This window comes from Dromiciops gliroides, chromosome 2 (genome assembly GCF_019393635.1).
Source record: "Dromiciops gliroides isolate mDroGli1 chromosome 2, mDroGli1.pri, whole genome shotgun sequence".
Classification (NCBI taxonomy): domain Eukaryota; kingdom Metazoa; phylum Chordata; class Mammalia; order Microbiotheria; family Microbiotheriidae; genus Dromiciops; species Dromiciops gliroides.
In genome coordinates, this window is record NC_057862.1 from 385553671 (window position 1) to 385578013 (window position 24343).

The 24343-nt window shown below is 41.9% G+C and overlaps 1 protein-coding gene across 2 annotated transcripts in view; it reads left to right on the forward strand.

The window, feature by feature from the left end:
* Window positions 1–14372: 14372 nt before the first annotated feature.
* The window catches only part of LOC122737980 (prostaglandin G/H synthase 1-like), a 55686-nt gene continuing 45715 nt past the window's right edge, over window positions 14373–24343 (forward strand). Inside the window, exons 1-2 of one of the 2 annotated variants that reach the window (XM_043980004.1) lie at window positions 14373–14511; window positions 14843–14914. In XM_043980004.1, coding sequence (XP_043835939.1) covers window positions 14505–14511; window positions 14843–14914 — 79 coding nt within the window. In that variant the 5' untranslated portion in view covers window positions 14373–14504. The remainder of the gene's footprint in view (window positions 14512–14842; window positions 14915–24343) is intronic. The other variant, XM_043980003.1, reaches the window with a different exon arrangement.

Genomic DNA, 24343 nt, shown 5'->3' on the forward strand with positions numbered 1-24343 from the left:
CCACTGGTCCTTGTCACTGTCTGCTGCTACTCCTGCTCCCAGGGATCCCCACCCTGAGAATTTATAAATCTGATAGTTAGGGATGTGCAGGGATTAGTCTATTTGTCTTCCTACCTGAGGCATTCACCAACCAGGTATGTACTAAGTGTAAGCTGATATCATGAAAAAAAAAAACTCAAGGAGTCACTTCATGCACTTTGGCTTGTTAGAGATGTTATTATAAAGAGTTACTCTTCAGGATGGAAGAAATAAGTAACCCAAGAAGGAAATCAGGAAGGAAGAGATTCTGAGGTAGCAGACAGGAATTGAAACCATTGTCATGGGGTTGGCAAGTGGAAGAATGTGGCAGGATAAGAACAGGAAGAAGATGAGACCATGAGCCACTGAAACTGCACAATAGGTATGAGGCTTATCCCAAGAAAGGGAAAGGTGGACTTTCTGAATCCTCATACTCTAGGGGCCATTTGGAGGATCCATAGGCCTGACTTGACTGGTTAGAAGGTATATTATCTTCTGAGAGTGATAGAAATTCTGTTAAGAACTCTCTAACTTGCCTGATGCAATTCACTGCTGCTGCTTGGAGGGAGAGATGGAGGTGGAAGAGGAAGTGGGGAAAGAAAGAGAAAGAAAGGGAGAGGAAGAGGGAGAAGAAGGGGAGGAGGGAGAAAATGTTAAGTAGTTAAATAGTGCTGGCAATTCCCCACTCAACATTCCATTCCATAAGTAATTAGCATTTTCAGGCAATGACCATTTTTCTGAAAGTAAATGTTATAGGAGATTTCAATCTGCTGTTGCCCTAATCAGCCAGTTCTTGTATACCTCTCATAGTGGGAGCATCTTGTTACTCTGGGTGGTGATTTTACATTCTCTTTTTCATCATGCCCACAGGTAGAGCTAATTAATGAGAGAGCCATCCTTAAGATACCAGTCTTTTAGTATTCTTGGTGAGCCAGGACCCCTGCTGTTTTCTTTGACTTTCTTGGGTCTAAGTCCTGCCTCCCCAAGAAGTAGGAATACAGAGATTCTTAACCTGGGTTTGGTCTGTGGACCTGTGTGGTTGGATTTCAAGGGGTCTGGGAATTTGGGGGGGAAAATCACATCTTCATTTTCACTCACCTTTGATTTTCTTGGTTGTCCTATGCATTTTATTTTGTGCATTTAAAAACATTATTTGAGGAGTCTGTAGGCTTCATCCAATTGCCAAAGGGGCCCATGGTACCCCAAAAGGTTAAGAAGCTCTGCTCTCTGAAGTCTGTTGAAGATTTCTTTTCTTACCTGAACCCAGGTTACCTCAGGAGAAACAAAGCAGGGCTGACCATCTCACCCCAAAGCACAGCAGGGGACAGAGCTTGGCCCTAGAAGAAAGCCCAAATTTAGGAACTAAAGCTGGAGAGATGAGTAAACCAAAGAAAACACACACACACACACACACACACACACACACACACACACACAGAATACATAATATACTAGTTTTAGCATAAAAAAGGATTGCATATCTAAAGATTGCTTAAAAGGAGGAATGAGTAGCTACTCTAAGCAGAGACTCAAAATAAAAAACAAACAAAAAGATATTAATATCTAGAAAAAAACAAAGCCAGAGATTTAAAAAAATGAAATAATACTTTTGGAGGAAAAAAATTGAAAGATTAAATAGCTTAGAAGAGAAAGTGGAAACCTTGTTCAAGCAATGGACTCTGTGAGATAGCAGTAAATAAAACAAAATCAAAAGATTGAAAAAATGGGGGGAAATATAAGATACCAAAAACAATTGACTTGAAAACAGGTTAGAGAAAGATAATTTACGAGTCCTTGAATTCCTTGAAGCCATTATTAGAAAAAAGACTGGATCCTATATTTCTAGGCAGTCACTTAATAAACATTTATTAAACACCTTCTTTCTATGTGTCAGGTACTGTGTGCTATGTGCTGGAGATAAAAATAGAAAAAAAGAAAGAAAGACAGCCCTTGTCTTCAAGGAAGAGTCTCTTGGGGAAGGTGGGAGGAGAGGGATGAAATATATAGGAGAGGAGAAGGTACCTGATTTGAAGATATGGTAGAGAAGTAAGAGAAGTCCCAACATATTTCAGCCAGTTGAGAATTCAGATGTCATGAGTGAAAATTTCCCAGATTCCATTTCCCAATTGATAAATGGTCAAAGGATATGAATAAGAAGTTTTCAGATGAAGAAATCAAAACCATCTTTAGTCATATGAAGAAATACTCTAAAACATGTTTGATTAGAGAAATTTAAATTAAAACAAATCTGAGGTGCCACTTCACATCTATCAGATTGCCTAATATGACAAAAAAAGGAAAATGATCAATGTTGGAGAGGATATGGGAAAATTGGGACCCTAATGTACTATTGGTGGAGTTGTGAATTGATCCAGCTATTTTGGAGAGCAATTTGGAACTATGCTCAAAGGAGAATCAAACTGTGCATATCCTTTAATCCAGTAATACCTCTACTAGGTCTTCATCATAAAAAAAAAAAAGAAAAAAAAGACCTACATGCACAAATATATTGCAGCCCTTGTTGTGGTAGCAAAAAATTGGAAGTTGAGGGGATGCCCATCATTTGGGGAATGGCTAAACAAGCTGTGGTATATGAATGTAATAGAGTACTACTGTGCTATAAGAAATGATGAGCAGGTGGATTTCAGAAAAACCTGGAGAGATTTACATGAACTGATGCAAAATGAAATGAACAGAACCAGGAAAATATTGTACACAGTAACAGCAACATTGTGTGATGAACAACTATGAATGACTTAGCTCCTCTCAGCAACATAATGATCTAAGACAAATTGCAAAAGACTCATGATGGAAAATGCACATCTAGAGAAAGAACTGATGGACTCTGAATGCAGATTGAAGCATACTATTTTCACTTTCCTTATTTTTGTAGGTGTGGTTTCTTTCCCTTTTGGTCTGTTCTGTCATGACATGCCTAATATGGAAATATGTTTTACATGATTGCACATATATCACATTGCTTATTGTTTTAGAAAGAGGGAAGGGAGGGAGAAAAATTTGGAACTCAAAATTCTGTAAAAATGAATGTTAAAAATTGTCTTCGGGGCAGCTAGGTGGCACAGTGGATAGAGCACTGGCTCTGGAGTCAGGAGGACCTGAGTTCAAATGTGACCTCAGATACTTGACACTTTCTAGCTGTGTGACCCTGGGTAGTCATTTAATCCCAATTGCCTCATCAAAAAAATGGGGAAAAAATTGTCTTCACATGTAGTTGGAAAAAATTAAAATACCATCAAAGAATTTCCCATATTTACTAGAGTCAGAGAGAAAAGATAGAAAGAACCCACTGGTCACCTCCTGAAAGCAACCTTAAAAGGAAAAGTCCCAGGAATCTCCTAGCCAAAATTCCATACCAAAGAAAAAATACTAAAAGAATCCTCAAAAAAGGAGTTTAAGTATCAAGGAACTATAATCAGGATCACATAAGACCTTGAAGCCTTCACTATAAACCAGAAGTGATTCTAGAAGGATATTATAAAAGGCAAAAGATATAGGCTTATAATCAAGAATAACACCTTGCAAAACTGAGTATAATCCTAGAGGGGAAAAAAAGTGAATCTTTAATGGAATAAAGGACTCAAATCTCTCTGGTGAAAAGACCTTTGCTGAAAAAGAACTTTGAATTACAAACACAAAAGTCCAGGAAAACCTAGGAAGATAAATTTGCTTGAGCTATTAGGAGGAGCTGTATGATGATATAATTGAGGTGTGTGAGAAGTACACCCTGTACAACCCTGGAGGGGAGGGATATATAGATATATAGATATATAGCATTATACTTTTAAGTTTAATCTGAATTATTGATATTTTATCTACCACCTCCTTAAGTTTAGACAATCAGCAAAACAATAAATCAATTCTTGATTTATAGCATTGGTGATTTCTAATTGGCTCTTGAGAGTTGGCTCTAGCATGCCCCAGAATGAACCTTACTCTTATCTAAACAGATAAAAGAAACCTGAACAATGTAGAAATACACCAAACTCAGCAAGGGAAAAAAAGTGGGGATTGGAGGGGGTGTGGTTAAGTAGTAGGAAAATACCAGAGTGTTAATAGTCACAAGCAAAACAATCTTCCTGATCCTAAAAAGAGAGATAAGAAAGTTGTGGGTAGGGGTGAAGTTAGGGCAGAAAAACAAAGAACTAGAAACTAAGGGAGTGTCTTACATACTCTTTTAGACAACCAGGGAATGGTTCAACAAATTGTGGTATGTGGATGTATTGGAATATTATTGTGCTGGAAGATATGATGAGATAGGTCATTTTGGAGAATTCTGTGCAGTATGAACACAATCAAGAGAACAGTTTATACAAGGAAAACCACTTTTAAAGACTTAGGAATGAAGATCAATGCAGTGACCGACTGTGTGTCCAGAGACCTACCATGAAACAGAACTACCTTCTGACAGGGAGGTAGGTGATGGACACATCTGGGCAGAGAGACATGTCTTAAACCATGGCCACCATATATACTCTTTGGGGGGGGGCAGTGAGGGTTAAGTGACTTGCCCAGGGTCACGCAGCTAGTAAGTGTCAAGTATCTGAGGCTGGATTTGAACTCAGGTCCTCCTGAAACCAGGGCTGGTGCTTTATCCACTGCACCACCTAGCTGCCCCCAATATGTACTCTTTTTGCTTGACTCTGCTTATTTGTTATAAGAGGGTTGTTTTTCCTCTTTCATTTTCTCAGTTTTTTTTTATTGGGGGGAGGAGGGAAAGGAAGAAATTTAGGGAGAATAGCAAAAGTGATGCCAAAAAAAGAAGGGCCATTGAAATTTTTTTTTTAAATGCATAGAAGGAGACATAAGGAAGTTCAAAAGGAAGCACAGACATGCAAGGCAGTTTTGAGAGCTACATGTATAATTTACTGTATATTTTAAAGAAAAAAGGGCAAGTGGTACTAAATGGAGATTTGAAATTTCATAGGGGATCCTCTTTTTAATGTTCTGCTGTGTGTATGGACATGCTCTTTTTTGGTGTTTAACTTTTGAATAAAAACATTTTTTTTTTAAAGAAACAAAACAAAAAACTGAAAGCAATTAGGAAAGTGTGAAGCTATAGTACTATTTTAGTAGACAGCAGGATCAAGAATAAGTTTACGAACTGGGAAACAATTTGGCCACAGCCAAAATGAAACAGCAAAATTAAAAAAAATTTTTTTTTAAGGGATTTGCTATATTCGAAGTACTGCACTTGGTACTAAGGATGCAAAAATGGAAAAGCCACACAGTTCCTGCCCTGAAGATTACATATTAATAGGAAGGATGGGACCCAGAGACAAACATATATATGATTCAGGAAGAATATGAGAGAGGTGGAGAAGAGAGACAAAGTGTTTAGAGGGAAAGGTCACTTTTAACTGAAAAATGAAGGAGGTGGGAGAAAAAGGTCCAGAGAAAACTGTAAGAATGGAAACTATGACATGGCAAAATAGAAAGGGATGACTCAGAAATAAGTGTAATGTTGGAGGATGTTATAAAGGATTAGGCAATGGGCCTTAGGCTTTGCTAATATGTCAGCTTCCTGAGGATTCCAGCTCCTTGGGATGACTCCTACCTAGGCAGCTCTCCTTCCACTTTTTTCTAAAGCTCCCAGATCTATCTAAAAACTTCAGTCTGAGACACGAGGGTCTTTCGTACCCCTCTCCCTCAGCAGGATCACAGTATAATACTTATGGAAGGGGCCTTAGAGATCATCTTGTTCAGTGGTTTTCCAATGTTTTCATTTCTGAGGACCCCAAAGAGCTTTTGTTTATGTGGGTTCTGTCTATTGATATTAACTGAATTAGAAATTAAAACATCTTAGCATTATCATGAAAATAGTTTTGATCTTGCAAATCCCCTAAAAGACTTAGGGACCCACCTCTTGGTTTCCCTGATTTCCTTCTAGTCTTAGCTAAAATCTCCTCTTTTCTAGGAAGTCTTTCCTGGTCCTCCTTAAGGGAGCATCTTCTCTCTGTTGAGTATCTCCAATTTATCCTGGATACATTTTGTTTGTACACAGTTGTCTCCCTTTGAGCAGCTTGAGAACGGGAACTCTTTAACACAGTGCCTGGCACATAGAAGATACTTGATAAATGTCTTTTATTTGTTTGTTCATTCATTCGTTCATTCATTCATTCATTCGTTCGTTCGTTCGTTTGTTCATTCATTCACTCACCCATCAATCCATCTATTTATTTATTTTTGTGGGGCAATGAGGGTTAAGTGACTTGCCCAGGGTCACACAGCTAGAAAGTGTCAAGTGTCTGAGGCCGCATTTGAATTCAGGTCCTCCTGAATCCAGGGCCGGTGCTTTATCCACTGCAACACCTAGTTGCCCCTGCCACCCTCCCCCCCCACCTCCATGGAGTAGATTATTTTAAAGTCCTTCCCAACTCTTAGTCTTGTGATCCTGCCATTTGAAAGAGAAAATAACCCTCAAAGAATCCAAAAGCAATGTCTGTAGTCTCAGATGTCTTTATACAAGAACACTGAATACAGGTTGTAAAGAAAGCAAATTTTAATTTTAATAGAAGGAGATAAATATGACCTCATAAGGTACAGTTAAGATTTTGGTGGCATGGCACACTTACTCTGTCATCTTAGAATTTTTGGTAGCCAAGGCAGGGAATCCCAGACATGGATGTGTACCTTAGACTTTAGGAGAATGGATTTCAAAAAGTTCAGAGAAAAGATGGAAGAGGGCTCAAGAGGAAACAACAATAACTCAGATTTCTCAGCCTAGAAGGAGAAAAACCTTGTGCTCTTGGAGAGATAGAAGTTTTATTCTACAAAACCTTTAACTTCCTCCCTGGAAACCAAACAAACTAGGGACCTTATGTCTAAAAGAATTCAGACATAGAGCTCTTGCACTTTTCCCCCATACTCTGGCCCTAGGCCAATCCACCAGGAAATCCTTTCCTGGTGGGTACATTGAACTGGCAAAACTTCACAGATTCAGAGTATACTTATACAGTGTTAGAAATGACAAGGACCTTAAAGATAAATCCTCTAATTTTACAGATGAAGAAACTGAGGCCTGGTGAGTTAAGTGACTTGCACAAATAAGTCAAGGTCAGAGTCAAGGACCTGAACTCAGGGCATAAAGTGCAGAGGAATCTGTGCTAAGAGCAGAGCTCAGTAAGCTAGCACTGTTTACATACTTGATTAGATGAGTTTATTGGGCACTTGTGGATACATGATTTTGGAGTGCTTTTTTATTTTTTTATTTTTTACCGTGTCTTATTTCTCTTGCTCAACTCTGAATTCCCCAAAGGTAGAGCTCAGAGGATTATAGATTTAGAGTTGAAAAGGATCTCGAACATTGCTTAGTTATTTTTAAAGATGAGGACGCTTAAGCTCCAGAGAAGTTCAACACTGTAACTTGGCCAAGTTCACAGAGCTACTAAGTGGAAGAGCCAAAAAAATCAAACCTAGGACCTCTGACTCCAGTGCTTGTTCCTCTCTTCCAGAGGGCCTGATTTCTTTTCTTCTTCTCCTTCTCCTTCTTATTCTCTGCCTCCTTCTTGTCCTTCTTCTTCCTCCTCTTCTCCTTCTCCTTCTTCTTCTTCTTCTTCCTCCTCTTCTCCTCCTCCTTCTCCTCCTCCTTCTTCTCCTCCTCCTCCTCTTCCTCCTTCTCCCCTCCTCTTCCTTCTCTTCTTTCTCCCCCTCCTCTCCTCCTCCGTTCTTCCTCCTCCTCCTTCTTCTCCTTCCCCATCTTTTTTTCTGTTGCCATCTCTCTGCCTTCCTTTGGAGGGGCTGGTAGTCCCTCTTTCCAGAGGTTGTCTCTCTTCCTAAATCTTGCTGTTTCTACCTATACAATCTTTTGAATCTGACCTCTTCCCTCTACTTACATGGCTACCACCTTGGTTCAAGTCCTCATCACCTCTTGCCTGCATTATTGCAACTTGGTCACTCTTCCTCAAGTTTCTCTCCATTCCAGTCCACCCTACACACTGCTTCCCACATGATTTTTTTTTAGTGAGGCAATTGGGGTTAAGTGACTTGTCCAGGGTCACACGGCTAGTAAGTGTTAAGTGTCTGAGGCCAGATTTGAAGTCAGGTACTCCTGACTCCGGGGCTGGTGCTCTATCCACTGTGCCACCTAGCTGCCCCCCCCACATGATTTCTTGATGCAGCCCATATGTGACAATATCACTCCCTTAGTCAGTTCCATTAGCCTCTGATGTCTTTAGCATAAATAGAAACTCCTTTGTTTAGCTTTTAAAACTTTCACAATTTTATCTTTCCAGCCTCCAGTGGACATTACTCCTCCCCCACACTCTGCAAACTAGCCAAAATGGCCTTCTCTGTGTTCTTCATATAGCAATCTATCTTCCATCTCTGTGCTTTTGCACTGACCATTTTACATGCCTGGAATACACTCTCTCCTCACCTCTGCCTCAAAGAATTCCTCTCCTTTTGCCTTGAAAGTCAAAGCTCAAGCACCATTTTCTATATGAGACCTGTCTTTATCACTTCACCTGCTACCTCTCTCCCAAGCTACTTTGTATATGACTGCTTTGTATTTATTTTTTGTATTTATTATTTTTTCTTTATTTTTATTGCTGTAGGATAATCTATTTAGAGGTGGAAGGTACTTTAGAGGTCACTGAGTCCAAACTCCTCATTTTTATAGATGAGGAAACTGAGTCACAGACAGATGAAGTGACTTATTCAAGGTCACACAAGTAGTAAGTGAAAGAGCTGGGATTTGAACTTAGGGTCTCTTCCTGCAAGTCTCTTGATTTTTCCACTTTAAGACATTCTTGATGACTTTGTAATTACTTTATCAAAATTAATATGCAGGGGTGGCTAGATGGCACAGTGGATAAAGCACCGGCCCTGGATTCAGGAGTACCTGAGTTCAAATCCAGCCTCAGACACTTGACACTTACTAGTTGTGTGGCCCTGGGCAAGTCACTTAACCTCCATTGCCCCGCAAAATAAAATTAAATTAAATTAAAAATATTAAAATTAATATGCAGTAGGGGCAGATGGGTGGAATAGTAGATAAAGAAAGCACCAGTCCTGGATTCAGGAGGACCTGAGTTCAAATGCGTCCTCAGACACTTGACACTTACTAGCCGTGTGAACCTGAATTCATGTAACCCTCATTGCCCTACAAAACAAGAACAACAACAAAATTAATATACATGGTTTTTGATGAATAATTGGTTAATTGGAAAAAAAGCAAACTACCACTGAAATGCTATGAAATCTATGAGAGAGGCAGTGTGTTCTTGGGGAAAGTGTGCATAAAGCCTCCATGTTCAAATCCTTGTTTCCACAATTATTAGCTATTGGGCTTGGTCAGGTTACTTCATTTCTGATTCATATTTTCCTCATATGTAAAATGAAATTATTATACTAGCACTATCTGGCTCTCAGAGGCTATTGAAAATGTATCATAAACCTTAAATTACTCTAGAGATATGAGCCATTCTTCTTCTGCAGGATGTCCTCAAGTTTCTTCCAACTATGAGGGTCTATGGTAAATTGACTTGGGGATTTGTTCTGTATAGGACCATTTCTAGGAAGAAGGGGACACAGAGGTAAACAATATATGGGTCCCTGCCCTTCTGGGGCTCACTGACTAGAGACAGATATGGATCCAATTCTAGAAACATTTTTTAAAGTGCCTACTATGTGCAAAGTACAGCAGGGCATCAGGGTTACCAAGATAAGCGCCAGCTCAAAATTAGTTTATAATCTGCTGGGAGTGAAGAACAAATACATAAATAACCCAAATATGAAAATGATATAGGGGAAAGTGAGATCAATGCAAAGTAGGGGTTCAAAGGCAAAGTCTTGGTGTTAACCAGCTGACTAATTTTGTAGAGATCAGGTTAGGGGACCAAAAATCTACCATGCCTTTATGAGGTTTTTAGATGGTCCAGGAGATCTAGGGATTAGAAACAAAAGGAGAGTAATATTAATTCAGATGCATATATAGTATTTTAAAGTTTGCAAAACACTTCCTCACAACAATCCAGTGAATTAGGTAGTAGAATTATTATCTTCATTTTTGCAGATGTTAAAAATGAGGATCATGGAGATTAAATGACTTGTTTGTTGTTTCATAGCTAGGGTCATAGGATAAGAGCTATAAGAGAATAGAGCAATGGTTAGTAGATTTTTAAAAAAAATTATTGATATAATTTGCTTTTATGTAGACTGAATTTTCCCATGCATCCTTCCCCCTTTTCCTCCCAGAGAACCATTCCATATTAAAAAGCATATTTTTGAAAGACAAAGGGGAAGAAAAAATATAGTAAGCAAAATTGATTAATACATCAAAACAATCTCTCTCTCTCTCTCTCTCTCTCTCTCTCTCTCTCTCTCTCTCTCTCTCTCTCTCTCTCTCTCTCTCATCTAGACCTGAGGACCTCTCACCTCTGTAAAGGAGTTGGGGCAAGTGTATTCTCATTCTCCCTTATTTGGAACCATGCTTAATCTTTGTAATTTGGTAATATTCAATTTTGTTTCCATTTACATTGTTGTAGTCATTGTTTATATTGTTTTCTTGGCTCTGTTTATTTCACTTTACATCAAGTTCATGTAAATCTTTCCATGCTTTTATATATTTATCATATTCATCATTTTTACATCACATTATTATTCCATTATATTAATATACCATAATTTGTTTATTTGTTTTCCTAATTAATGGGTATCTGTTTTGTTTCCAGTTCTTTGCTACCAAAAAAAGTGCTCCTATAAATATTTTAGTGTATTTATGGATCCTTTCTTATCAGTGATCTCCTTGGGGTATCTGCCTAGTATTAGACTCTCTGGGTCAAAGAAGTTGGAGATTTTAGTGACTTTATTTCCTTAATTTCTTTCCAAAATGCTTTTCCAAAATAATTGGACTAATTTATAGCTCCATCAACAATGCAGTGGTGTGCCTATCTTGTAGGCACACCCCCAACACTTACTATCCCCATTATTGGTCATCTTTACCAATTTTCTAAGTATGCAGTGAAACCTCAGAGTTGTTTCAATTTGTGTTTCTCAGCTTTAAGAAAAACAACTGTTCTTCCTGTTCTTTCAACTTTCAGAAGCATGGGCCTCACTGTATGAATTAATAACAAGTCCTCCATTTCCTCCATCCCTCTGAAGATCTTGGCTTGTTTTCTGAGTAATAATTTATCTGTTTTTCAACAGTAGTTTGTTACTTCTTGGTGTTGTTTTACCTTCTTTGCTATATTTCCCTTATGTTTCTCAACAACTGATCTGATTTCATCATGGGTTTGCCTATCCAAGTTAATTTCACAAACTGGGAACTAGGCATTCATCTCCTTAGGTTCTCCTCTTTGGACTGCTGGGCCAATTTCACTGAGGAGTCAGGCAAGATTCTGAGGTTCCATGAGATCTAATGATTCATGATAGATCATTAGAGGTAGAAAAAGCTTTAGAACATAAAATGTGAAAACTTCTGGAAGAGAACTTAGAATATAGTAATAACTCACATTTATATAGCCTAGAATTTGAAATCTTCTGGAAGGGATGTTGGAATATAATAACAACTCATATTAACATAGCACTTTAAAGTTTGCAAAACACTTTACTCATAATAACCTTATGAGGTAGATGGTATGAATATTATTACCCCCATTTTACAGATGAAGAAATGGAGGCACTGAGAGTAAGTAATTGATGGTCCATAATCACACAGAGAATCAATATTCAAGCCTAGGTCTCCTGACTAGGTCCCAAACTTTTACTAGTATGTCACATCGCCTCTCAAATGTTAAAGGACCTTGGAGCATAGAATGCTAGTCTGTGGAAAATAAAATGTTAGTGTTGAAAGGGAATCAAGTACATCAAATGTCAGAGCTGGAAGAGATCTCTGAACACCCATAGGTGAAGCATTTCTTAAGTGTTTACTTTGCTAGGTGCTGGGGATGCCAATGCAGGCACGTGAGATCATTCTTTCTCTTGAGGAGCTTAAATCTAAAGTTGGGGGTGGCGGGGAGAAGTGGTGGAAAGGGAATGCAGGGAGGCTGCACAGTGTAGAGGTGGCTGGGGATGGAACAAAAGCCTGGTTCTGGGTAAAAGCCTGAATAAGGGCAAGGGACCCCTGGAGAAAGTCTAATTTTGGGAATGGGGGAAGATGAAGATGATGGCTGGAGTGTAATAAGCTGCATGGCGAGCATGCATGTGCTTAGAAGTGGTTATACTACTCTATGTTAGAAGCAGAAAGTATCTTAGCCATCATCTGATCTAATTCCTCACTTGTCTGATGAGGAAACAGGTCTAGAGAATGGACTTACCCAACATGACAAAAATACTTAGTAGCAAAGTCTGGACCAGAATCCAGGTCTCAAGAATTTTTCCCCCCTGGGCAATGAGGGTTAAGTGACTTGTCTAGGGTCACACAGCTAGTAAGTGTCAAGTGTCTGAGGCTGGATTGGAACTCAGGTCCTCCTGAATTCAGGGCTGGTGCTTTATCCACTGTGCCACCCAGCTGCCCCATCTCAAGATTTTCAATCCCCTTCTCTTTAGACTACACCATGTTACCTTTCAGGGAGGAGAAGGGGTAGGGCTAAGGTAATTGTTAAACCTGGGGGTAATCATTAAACCTTTAGGCACAGATGAGTCCATGAAGCAGCAAGTTTATCCTGTATCATTCTTTAAAACTTCTGTGGCAGCACCAGCTCCTTATGAGAGGAGGAAGGAAAGGGAAGCACACTATAGAAAGTTCAAAGTCTCCTTTCCATAGGGGACCATGCTAAATCTCTCCACCAAAGCACTACTCCCCTATCCACAATGAAATGACTCCTTTCCAGAAGTGATAGCCCCCTTACCTTTCCCCATGCAGTACTTCTGAGGTAGGAACTTTATTCTGGGTTGATTGGGAGGGAAAGCCTGTTACTGTTTTCTCCAGAAGGTGGGTGAGTACCTTGTTATCTCCCATTCTTCCTCCTCCTTGTTTCACCTCCCAAATCTGAGCCAGGCCCTAGAGCCAGTGGCTTTTAAGGGAGAAGCTTTGGGAGTTTCCAGGGTGGAGACAGAAGACTAGGTGGCTCATCCTTTTTTTGTGGTAATATTCCCCACTGGTTGGCTAGGATTGGAAGGGCAAATAGAAGCTCTTTAAACATATTGGCTTTAAAGGAGTCCTAGACAGAGTCAGGAACTAGAGGGTGCCTCTTGTTAAAGCATTGGTCCTGGAATTGTGATGACCTGAGTTAAAATCTCACTTTAGTTACTAGCTATGTGACCCTGGGCAAGTCACTCAACTCCAATTGCTTTAAATATACAGGGGCAACTTCATTTGTCCTGAAGTATATCTTGGTACTGAACCCAGATGCCTCTGGAGGAGAGAGTAAGGTTGGTGACCTTGCATAGCCCTCCCTCACTTAAATCCAGTTCATTAAAAGTCACAATATCTGTCATGGTCCTCTTCAATAAAAAAGGACAAACAGTAACAACCTTCACTATTGTAGGACTTGGAGAGGGAAGAGATCATGTGATCTAACCCACTCATTTTCCAGATGATGAATTAGAGGCCCATTAATGATGACTTCCCCAAGTTCACACTGATAGTAAGTCATAGAACTGGGATTCAAACTTAAAGTTCCTTTTATTTACTTCAAATTCTGTGCCCCTTTCACTATTCTCTGGCCTGCAACTGAGGAAACTGAGGCAGGAGAATGGATCAGGGACAGAAACGAGGAGTAGGCATGCCTATTTTGTCAGTTTGGAGTCAGAGGATCTGTGTTTCCCTCCTAACTTTACTACTTACTAGTCGCTAGACTTTGGTCAAGTCACTTCCCTTCTTAGGCCTTAGCTTCCTTTTCTAGAAAGTGGGTCTTGGTGGGTTGGACGGTCTCTAAGGTTCCTTCCAGTTCTGAATAGTATAATTCCATGATCCTGTTTGGGGAACAGGAGTTTATGCGTGCAGGCAGTGGAAAGATTGCAGAACCACACCACCTGGGTGTGGAAGAGGGGACCGACTTGTTCTGGTTAGCCCTAGAGGGCAGAAGCATCAGGGTTTGGAGAAATACAAGGAAATAGAGTTCAGCTCAGCAGAAAGAACCTCAGAATAGTTCATTTAAAATGAAATTCATCACAAAAGGAGCTTCTCACCTTCCCAGATAGTGAACTGCCCATTCCTGGAAGAATTCAAGAAACCTTTAGTCAGGGATGCTACAGAGGGCTTTTAGAAGGGGATTGGATTTGCTGGTTCCTTTCATATTTTGTGAGTCTCTCATTCTCAAAGTCCAGGAAACCGCTCCACAGATTCCCCTACGTCTCTAGGGCTGTACGGGGCCCCATCCAACCACCCCCTGCTTGTCCGAGGGGGCGGGGCTGGCTGGAGGTTTAGAGAGAGTGAGTGCAAGGAGAAACGACTGGGAGGAGCCGAGGCGGGCAGCCTGGGGCTACAAGGGGCTGGAGCCCGCACTGGTCAGGGCTCTTGGTACCGAGCGGACGGAGACCGGCTGCCCGCCAGCTTCTAGACTATTAAACTCCCTCTGCCCACCATGAGCTGTGAGTTCGGTCAGGGCAGCCGATTCCTTCCAGCCGCGGCTCTTCTGTTTCCGCACTTGTCTTCCACGCCCTCCCCTTTCCCTTATTTTTCTTCCTATCTCCTCTCCTCCTCTTCTCCTGTTTCTCTCGCTTACTTTCCTCTTATTCCCCCCACCCCATGTCCTCTCTCCTCCCTCCACTCCTTCCCATTTTCTCCTTTTTCTTTCCATTTCCCTCCATTCTCACATTCTCTTTTGCTACTTCATCTCCCTCTATCGCTTTTTGTTTATCTCGGCTCTCCGCTTTGTCCTCTTCTCCCCAGCCTGACCTTTCTCACCTCTTTCCTCCCCAGGGCCGCATCTCTCACTCAGTCTGTTGTTATTGCTGCAAACTGTGTCGCCTGCTCCAGGGACCCCTGCTCCAGGTAGGGTTCCTTCTGGGCATTCACCTGCCGAGAACCTGCGGGGTGGGGAGGTTTGCACCTGGGATGCAGCTGGGAAATTAGGAAAGGGACAGGAGGGTCTTTATTTGGGGCTTTGCAAATTCTGAGTGTCAGGGAGAAAGGAAGGGTTCTAGTGGACCATTCTGGGCTTAGGGGTCAGGGAGAGGAAATTGGTTGTGGACTTGCCCTATTGGAACCATCTGCGGCCACCCCCAATGCCCCCCCACCCCCGCCCCGTTGGACAGTAATCATCAGCTGGAAAGTCACTTCTCTCTAAGCCTCAGTTTCCTCATCTGTAAAACAAGGAAGTTGCACTGAGAGGTTTTAGAGTTTAGCTTTATGTTCTTTGTTTCAAGGTTCTATGTTCTAAGGCACTTTCTACTCTAACATTCTGTTCTAATTTCCATGATTTTATGTTTTAAGGCTCTTCCAGATCCAGTGTTCTATGTTCTAAGGTCCCTTCCAGGTTTAACACTCTATATCCCAAGGTCTAGGGGAGAAAATAAGCTCTCCTGAGTCTAAGGGAAGCAGTGCCTAAGGGGGATGGGGCATATCTGAATTAGACTAACTCACCTGATTCCCCAGGGAGGCTGGTTTGAGGGGCAGTGGCTCAGTTTAGAAGTGCCTTCCTTTCACTTCACTCCCCCACCTTGTCTCTCTTCCTTTCTACCCTTTCCCCTCTTCCTCCTCACCACCACCCCACCAAGGAGCTGCTTCTGTCCCTTCCATTTGGGGGCACTGCCCACTGGCAGGACTGTTTCTTGCTACCAGAGAAGAAAGAGGTGGGCCCCAGAGAGATGGGATGAGGGCAGGAGAAGGAACAGACAGAGAGGGACTAAAGAAAATGTTTCCCTTCTCTGTCCCTTCCTTTCTCTAGGCAGGAGGAGGAAGAGAGTAGTGTCACCCTAATGTCCCCTGAAGACCTCCCTCTCCCTCTCATCTGATGGAAATGAAGGAAAGGATATAGGCCCTGAGCCCCTGTCCCCGTGAAGGAGACTACTGATGTCTTAGCCTCTGTCTTGCCATTCCTTAGCCACTACCGTCTCATTCTCATAAACCACCCTCTCCTCTCCTCCTCATCCAAAATGATTTAGTGAACTGACTGCCTTCCTAATGTGTTACCTGTTTGCATTTGGGTTGGACTTGATTTCCTCCTCTGTGAAATTAAGTGGTCCCATGCAGTTTTCCAGATGCCAGTAGGGGTTCCTACTCACGTCTGAGGGCCCATAGGACATTTTGCTTCCTCTCATGGTATAATCACATTTGTATAGAACTTTAAGGTCTGCAACGTACTTTACACATATCTCATAACATCCTCCTAATAACCCTATTATAAGGTAGGCACTGTTGTAATCCCCATTTTACAGGTGAGGAAACCGAGGCAAACAGAGGTTAACTGATTTTCTCAGGGTCACAAAACTAGGAAGTGTCTGAGGTGGAATTTGAATTCAGGTATTCCTGACTTCAGGTCTAGCCTTTGATCCATTTTACCACCTAGCTGCCTGAGCATTCCTGGTTCACACCTAGGGGTCCTTTTGATTTTGAAAAGGTAATACATGGTATTTTGTGGAAAGAGCCCTGTAAGAGTCAGGTGACCTGGGTTTGAATCCTTCCCTACTACTTACTAGTTCTATGAATTTGGGGCAAAACTAATCTCTCTGGGCCTCGTTTGCCCTCACTGTAATGGGATTGGTTTGGACTAGATGATCTGTAAGATCCTTTCCAGATATAATATTTTCTATTCATCAGATCATAAGAGCAAATGTTTAAAACTAGAAGGAATCTTAGAGGCCCTGTAAATACCATCTAGTCTTACTCCCTCATTTTACAGATGAGGAAACTAAAACCTGGACAAGGAAGGTACACAGTGTGAATTGGGAGCCAAATTCAGAATGGGAAGATAAGAACTCTTCAATTAAAAGGAAGGGAGGGGGCAGCTAGGTGGCTCAGTGAATAAAGCACTGGCCCAAGCAAAAGTTGAGAACTATCTTTACATGTAATGGGGAAAAAAATAAAATACTTTATTAATTAAAAAAAAAATAAAGCACTGGCCCTGGATTGAGGAGGATCTGAGTTCAAATCCGGCATCAGACACTTGACACTTACTAGCTTTGTCACCTTGGGCAAGTCACTTAACCCTCATTGCCCCTGCAAAAAAAAAAAAAAGAAAAAAAAGGAAGGGAGCCCCTTGCAACAATCCTGTGAGGTAGTTAATATAAGTATTATTGTCCCCATTGTATAGTTGAGGAAACTGAGTCTCAGAGAGTTTGTGACTTGCCAGTTGTCCAAAAGTAAGGTCTAAGGCCCAATTCAGATTTAAAATGCTATGAGCCTTCCCACTGACTCTTTCAAAACCTCTAGGCCTAGAGACTCTACCCCCTTCACCCCAGCTCAGTTCCTGATACTTTCTTGCCCTTACTGGGGGCCCTGAAATGGGATTTCATCACCCTAAGAATGATGGGGAAAGAGAGAGGCTCAGAATCTCCTTTTCTCCAGTGTTGGGTGAACAATTCCAGGCCTGCCTTATAGTCACAGCCTCCTCAAATCAGCTTCCAGGAAACCATAGGATCAGAGAACTTAGTTGGAAGGAATTTTAGACATCAAAGAGCAAATGGTTTTATTCTCATTTTATACATATGTGGGGAATATGGGGGATTTTATACATGTGTGGGAAAATTGGGGGAAGTACTTTGGTCTCTGCTCTGAAGTCCTCATGGCTCTAACATTCCACGTCGGTGATTCAACTGAACAATTTCTGATCTACTGCCCATTGCCTTAAGGTGGAGGGGGTGTTGGGTACCCCTGCAGTATGTGGACTCCCTTCACTTTATACCTTCATTTCTCAGCTTTTGGAGGTAGCCCAGAGGGGGTAAATGACTTGTCTGGGGTTGCACAACAAGGTAAGGATTAGAACCCAGGTTTCTTCACTCCTGTGCTCTCATGCAATACATTTTTATTCAGGCTTCAGTTTTCAAGATATTGTAGTAGGTAATGAGCCTTATTCAACACTTCATTCTCTCCCCAAATCCTATCAACTGTCAAGTTTTGATCAGTTCTGCCTTCAAACAACAACAACAAAAACAACTCAAACTCCCAAATACAAAGTCCCAAACTCTCCTATCTCTCTTCCTTAACACTCCATAACTATCTTAATTTAGGTCCTATAACATCTTAGCCAGACTAACAGCTTCCTAATTGTTCTCCTTGTCTCTAGTCTCTCCCCTTGATAATCAATCCACTATGTTTTCTGACTCAAAAAACTGATGGCTTCTTATTACCCTGAGAATAAAATATGAATTCTTCTGCTTAGCCTCGAAAGCCCTCCATGGTCTGGTGACAGGTTATCTTTCCGGGGTTATTCTGCATTAATCTCTTTCATGCACTCTGTGTTCCAGTCAAACCAACCTACTTGCTGTGCATTGGCCATAACATGCCATCTCCCGTCTCTGGGCCCTTGTATAGGCTGGTGCTCTGTGTCTGGAATGTACCCCCTTTTTTCTCCAACTTTTGGGATCCCTGGTTTCCTTCTAGCCCCTCAGGTTGCTTTCATTCTTGTAGGGAAAACAAGACTGTCACACATGAAAAATTAACTCTGTCTCCTTTATCAACTCAGGTATCAGCTTCTTCATGATTCCTTTCCTGAGCCCCTCTTCCCAGATGGTAGTCCACCTGTGCCCTGTTACTTTGTATGTGTTTAGATGAGTGTATGTTGTAAGCTCTTTGAGGGCAGGGACTATTATGTTTTTGTCTTCATGTCTCCAACACTTAGCAAAGTGCCTGACACACTTAATAAATGCTTGGTGATGGATTGATAGAAGGGGTCTAAGACAGGCTTTCTTTCCACCGGGAGTTTCAGTTTGGGAAGCGACTATGCGACCTCTGGTCCCTCACCAGGCTGTGATTTCTCCATCTTCGGAATGAGGGGTTTAGATGACATGATCTCTAAGGTCCCCTCAGGGGCCAGTGTTCTAGGTTTCATTATGTAACACAGAATGGTGTATGTTCTCATATTGCTTTAAGCTCTAGCGCTCCCTGTTCTATGAATCGGTGGATGGATTTGCATAGACAGACAAGAAAGAGACAACATTCTGGTTGGAGGGGGGACAGGGTGAGTTGTGGCATGGTGTGTTTGTGGAGCTGCTTAGCTCAGCTTGGCTGGAACATGGAGTATGTGGAAGTAAGGATGAAAAGAGAAGTAGGAGCTAGATTAGGGAGCACCTTGAAGGCCCCTCTTCGAAGCTGAAAGGAGGGAGAACAAATACTGCTGCATGAGGTGATGAGGGCCTGGGCTCTGGGGGGAGGAGACAGTGAATTTTTCATGTGTGAGAGTCTTGTTTTCCCTAAGAGAATGACAGTCTAGAAGTCTGAATGCCTCCCCCAACAGCGAGTCCCTAGGAGGCCTCAGTCCATACTGGACCCCTTCTCCCATCCCTCTAAGTGCTTTATAAATGCTTGCTGACTCAGCTCCTCTCATCCAGCTCCTTCAGTTTAGAGAGGAGGAAACTGAGTCCCAAAGGGGGAAGTGTCTCAGGCTAGTTAGCGGCAGTGCTAGGATTCAAGCCCAGGCCCTTCTGCGCCAGGATTCCTGTGCCAATAGGGTCCAGCCCTCACTTTGTGAAGACGATATACTCTGGCAGGATGAGTTTGTATACTCATAGAAAAGCAAACTCTTCGGACTTCTGGTGCAGAGAGATAATATGGTATTTGCTCATGGCAGGACTGGCCCTCACATTTTAAGTGAGGAATGTAGTTCTAATTGGAATTGACATATATCTGCCCATAGAAGAGGTACTAAATTCTTGTATTGGGTTGGGGAGGGGATTCCCTTTTTTGGAAAAGCTTCTGCTCATTGGGGGAACGGAGAAGAGAAGAGAGGAACACTGGGCCTGATATCCCCAAGTCTAGGCCAGGGTGGGATCCTGGAGGCCCCCTAAGCTCTAAACCTTTCTTCCCTCTTACCAGTGGAGCCAAGAACTGGGGAAAGGCCATGGTGTGCATGCTTGTGTGTGGAGGGCCGGGGGTGGGGATTGAGAAGCCCCCTGATTCTATTATTATTCTGGGATCCCCAGGACAGAACCTATAGGGTGTGGAGAGACCCAGGCAAAGTCCAGGTGTTTCTTGGGCTGGTGCCCATGGGGAAGGAATGTGGGATGACTGCCAGCCCTGCCTATCCCAAGGCCCCCCCCCTCCACCGGTTACATAGACTGTACGCAAGATTTGGCTGCATTCTATCCAGCTTTCACTGCCCCCCAACCTTTTCTCATTCCAGTTCTCATATAGAAGGGAGGGAGGAAGGAGGTAAAATTAAGGTTCCTTGTAGCCCCCTCCCCTCTCCCCCCACTCCCATACAACTGTTTATTTGGAGACAGTGGAGAGAGGGTACACTGAACAGCTGCTGGTTGTTTGCCGATGATTACAGGCCCTAACTGAATAGCCTGGCCAGTTGGAGGGATTAGACATCTCTCTCCCCACTCCCTCTCCCCGCCTCCCCCGAGGAATCTAGCATCTCTTGTTTATGCTATTTCAATATCTTTGGAACTGGACTTCAGCAAACTTCTCTAAATATTATTCTTAGCGGACTGTGGAAAAGCAAATCCAAGCCTCTCCCCACCTTACCTAAGACTGGGTGTTACTCCCTCTCCCTGCTGTGAGTTACACGCACCTAACTTGAGGAGATTCAGACCCCAGCAAGTCCATGTTCGGCTATGCAGTTTGAGCTCAGAGAGAGGTTTTTTTGGGTGCCCCAGGGATGGGAAGGGGAGGTCAGATAGGAAAACTTGAAGAACAATGATAGGGTGAGCTGAAAACAGAAAAGACCACAGACTTTTTTCCTAGAATGATATTTGTTAGAGCAAGATGGGACCTTTTACCAAAGGATGGCGGAGTTGGAAGTGAAATTCAAATATTAGAACTTGGGAATGACCTTAAAACACAGAATGTCAGAGTTTTTGGAAACCTTGGCACATAGAGTGTTAGTGCTACAATGGAGTCTAGGTCATTTAGTCCAATTCCTAATTTATTTTTTTTTTCGGGGCAATGAGGGTTAAGTGACTTGCTCAGGGTCACACAGCTAGTAAGTGTCAAGTGTCTGAGGCCGGATTTGAACTCAGGTCCTCCTAAATGCAGGGCCAGTGCTTTATCCACTGTGCCACCTAGCTGCCCACCTCAATTCCTAAATTTAATAATAGAGGAGGAGAGTAGGCTCTAGGAAGTAACTTAACCAGGGTTAGACATTGAGCAAAGGGGTTTCTGAGACCCTGTTCTGAGCTCTTATTCCAAAAGGTGTTGTCAAGTCCAAATGAAGAAAGAAAGAAAGGCTTCAGTGACTGTATGAGGTATTTAGGGTTATATAGAAGGAAGTCCTTCCTAAATGGGTGATGGTATATGGAGAAGCCCTGGGCTGATGACGACCTTCCCTCCCCTTTCTTTTTAATTAAAAAAAAAATTTGGGGGGGGGTAGGGCAATGAGGGTTAAGTGACTTGTCCAAGGTCACACAGCTAGTGTCAAGTGTCTGGGGCTGGATTTGAACTCAGGTCCTCCTGAATCCAAGGCCAGTGCTTTATCCACTGTGCCACCTAGCCGCCCCCCCCCTTTCTTTTTTTTTTTTTTTTTTTTAGTGAGGCAATTGGGGTTAAGTGACTTGCCCAGGGTCACACAGCTAGTAAGTGTTAAGTGTCTGAGGCCGGATTTGAACTCAGGTACTCCTGACTCCAGGGCCAGTGCTCTATCCACTGTGCCACCTAGCTGCCCCCTCCCCTTTCTTTAAAAGCTATTAACCATGAGAAGAGCATCTCTACCTTCCAGGCTGGAGGTAAATTGTGGCCATTGCTCAATCTCTTCCCTCATCCCAAGAAGAAATCCAAAATGAAAACTTGGGAAGAAATCTGTTAAAATCGAATTCCAGGCTTGGGGCCATGGAGCCAGTCTGGGCATCTTCTATATGTATTTCTTCAGTATGACAAAGATGTGTGGGTTCTTCCTGAAGACAGGGAAATGGACAACATGACCTTCTAAGGTCATTTCCACCAGTCAGGGTTTGCAGAGATCCTAAGGACTACCTTTCCCCTAAGCTGGGTCCTTTGGGAAAAGGTGAAAAGTGCAAGGGGACATTTAAAGCCAGGCCACGTGGGATAAGCTAGGTCTCAAAGGAGCCCCTCACAGCTGTCCTGGCTACATCCTTGTGCTAATTCCTAGCACTGCCCCATGCCAGGCACAGATCACTACTGCCTTATAGAGGCAGCTTTTGGAGAGGATGGGAGGTGTGTGTGTGTGTGGGGGGGGTGTAGGGAAAAGAACTGGAGGAAATCTATCCCTTGAACCCTTCTGCTGGGGTAGATTTCATAGCTCTTTAGCCATGTACCTTATGACTAAGAGACTTTTATTTTTTGTTTTTGTTTTTGTTTTTTTTTTGTTATGTTCTAAGAGACCTTTAAATGTCCTGAAGTTCCTGGTGTTTACTTGAGGAAAAAAAAAAAGAAAAAAGAAGAGAGGGGGTGGAAAACAAAGAGAGAGTAGAAGAGGGAGTGGAAAAAAGTGAAGAGGAAAAAATGAAGAGGAGATGGACACTAAGAACAGAGAAGGAGAAAAAGTAGAGTAATTGGGCCAGGCCAGGTTGGGGTCAGGAAGAAGCTTGTCTATTCTCCCTCAGTGTCTCTTTTGCAATCTTAGACTTTCTGGGGGTACTGGGAAGCTGGGACAGTGTGGGTGGGTATCAGGGACCTAAGCTGTCTGATAACCCAGTGGCTGCATTTCATGGAGAATTCAAGGGTTGTAATAGGAGATACTTAGGCTAGAATATAATGCCTGGGCTTGGCCCTCTAAGGCCCACTGTCATGGAATCCTGGAATGTTACAGCTGAGACAAGTTTTTGGAGACTGTCCAATATGACACTAACTTTACAGATGGGGAAACCGAGGCTCAGAGAGGGGAGGTGACGTGTCAAAGGTTGCCTATCTAATCACAGGCTCTTGACTCCCTGGCCCAGTGTTCCTTCCAACATTTGATCAATTCAGGAGTTTCCATGGTGAAGAAGAGTACCTTGACTCAGGGTCCGAAACCTGGGTTTCTGCCATTCAATGTCTGGATCGCCTAGTCCTTTCATCTCTACAAACCATTGTCTTGTCTGTAAAATGGAAATAGTAGTTGCAAGGAGTGCACTGTAGGAAACATCACATAATGTTACAGAGCTTTACTCTCCTCCATAAAATGGGGATCGATAATCTTGCCTACTTTATCGGTTATGAGGAATGTGTTCAAAAAATGGGAGTTGTCATTATTACTGTTGTTCTTTGATTTAAGGTGTCTGGGTGTGGGAAAAGGAGGGGTCCAAGCAGGTAGTGACTGGAAGTTAGCAAATTCCTTTTTTTTCTTATTTAGAATTTAATTTTCCCAAATTACACGTAAATACAAAATTTTGACAGCAATTTAAAAAAAAACTTTCTGTTCCAAATTCTCTTCCTCCCCCCGTTCCTTACCCCAAGAAGTCAAGTAATTCAATACATGTTATATATGAGCAGTCATGCAAAACATTTCCACATTAGAAAGAAAACAGACAGAAACAAAACTTTGGATAAAGGAATTAACAAAAAAAATTATGCTTCAATCTGTATTCAGACACCATCTGTTCTCTCTCTGATGGACTGCATTTTTCATAAGACCTTCAGAGTTGTCTTAGATCATTGCTTTGATGAAAATAACTAAGTCATTCACAGCAGATCATCTTTCAGTATTGCTGTTATTTTGTTAACAGTACATTTCATGTTGTATCAGCTCATACAAATTCTTTTCTTTTGGTAATTTTTAAACATTTTTATTTAAAGTTTTGAGTTCCAAATTTTATCCATTCTCCTCTCCTTCCCCAACCCAAGGCAATAAGCAATAGGTTATACATGTAAATGTAAGACATTTTCATATTAGTAATTTTGTACAAGAAGACTCGAATAAAGGAAAAAAAATGAAAGTGAGAAATAGAATGCTTTAGTCAGTAGTCAGTCAATATCAATCAATTCTTTCTCCAGAGAGGAATAGTATGCTTCATCATTAGTCCTTTGGGATTGTCTTGGATCATTGTATTGCTGAGAATAGCTAAGTCATTCACAGTTGATCATCATACAATATTGTTGTTACTGTGTACTTTCTCTTAGTTCTGTTCACTTCACTATGCATCAGTTCACGTACATCTTTCCAGGCCTTTCTGAAGTCATCCTGCTTCTCATTTCTTATAGCACAATAATATTCCATTACAATCATATACCACAGCTTGTTTAGCCATTCCCCAATTGATAGGCATCTTAAGATAGCAAATTCTTAAGCAGAATGCTTTGGATAAAGTATAGCAGTATTGGCAAGAGACTTTCTCCTGGGGAGAGAGAAATAAGACTAGTATTCAGTTGGACCCCTATTATGTCCCT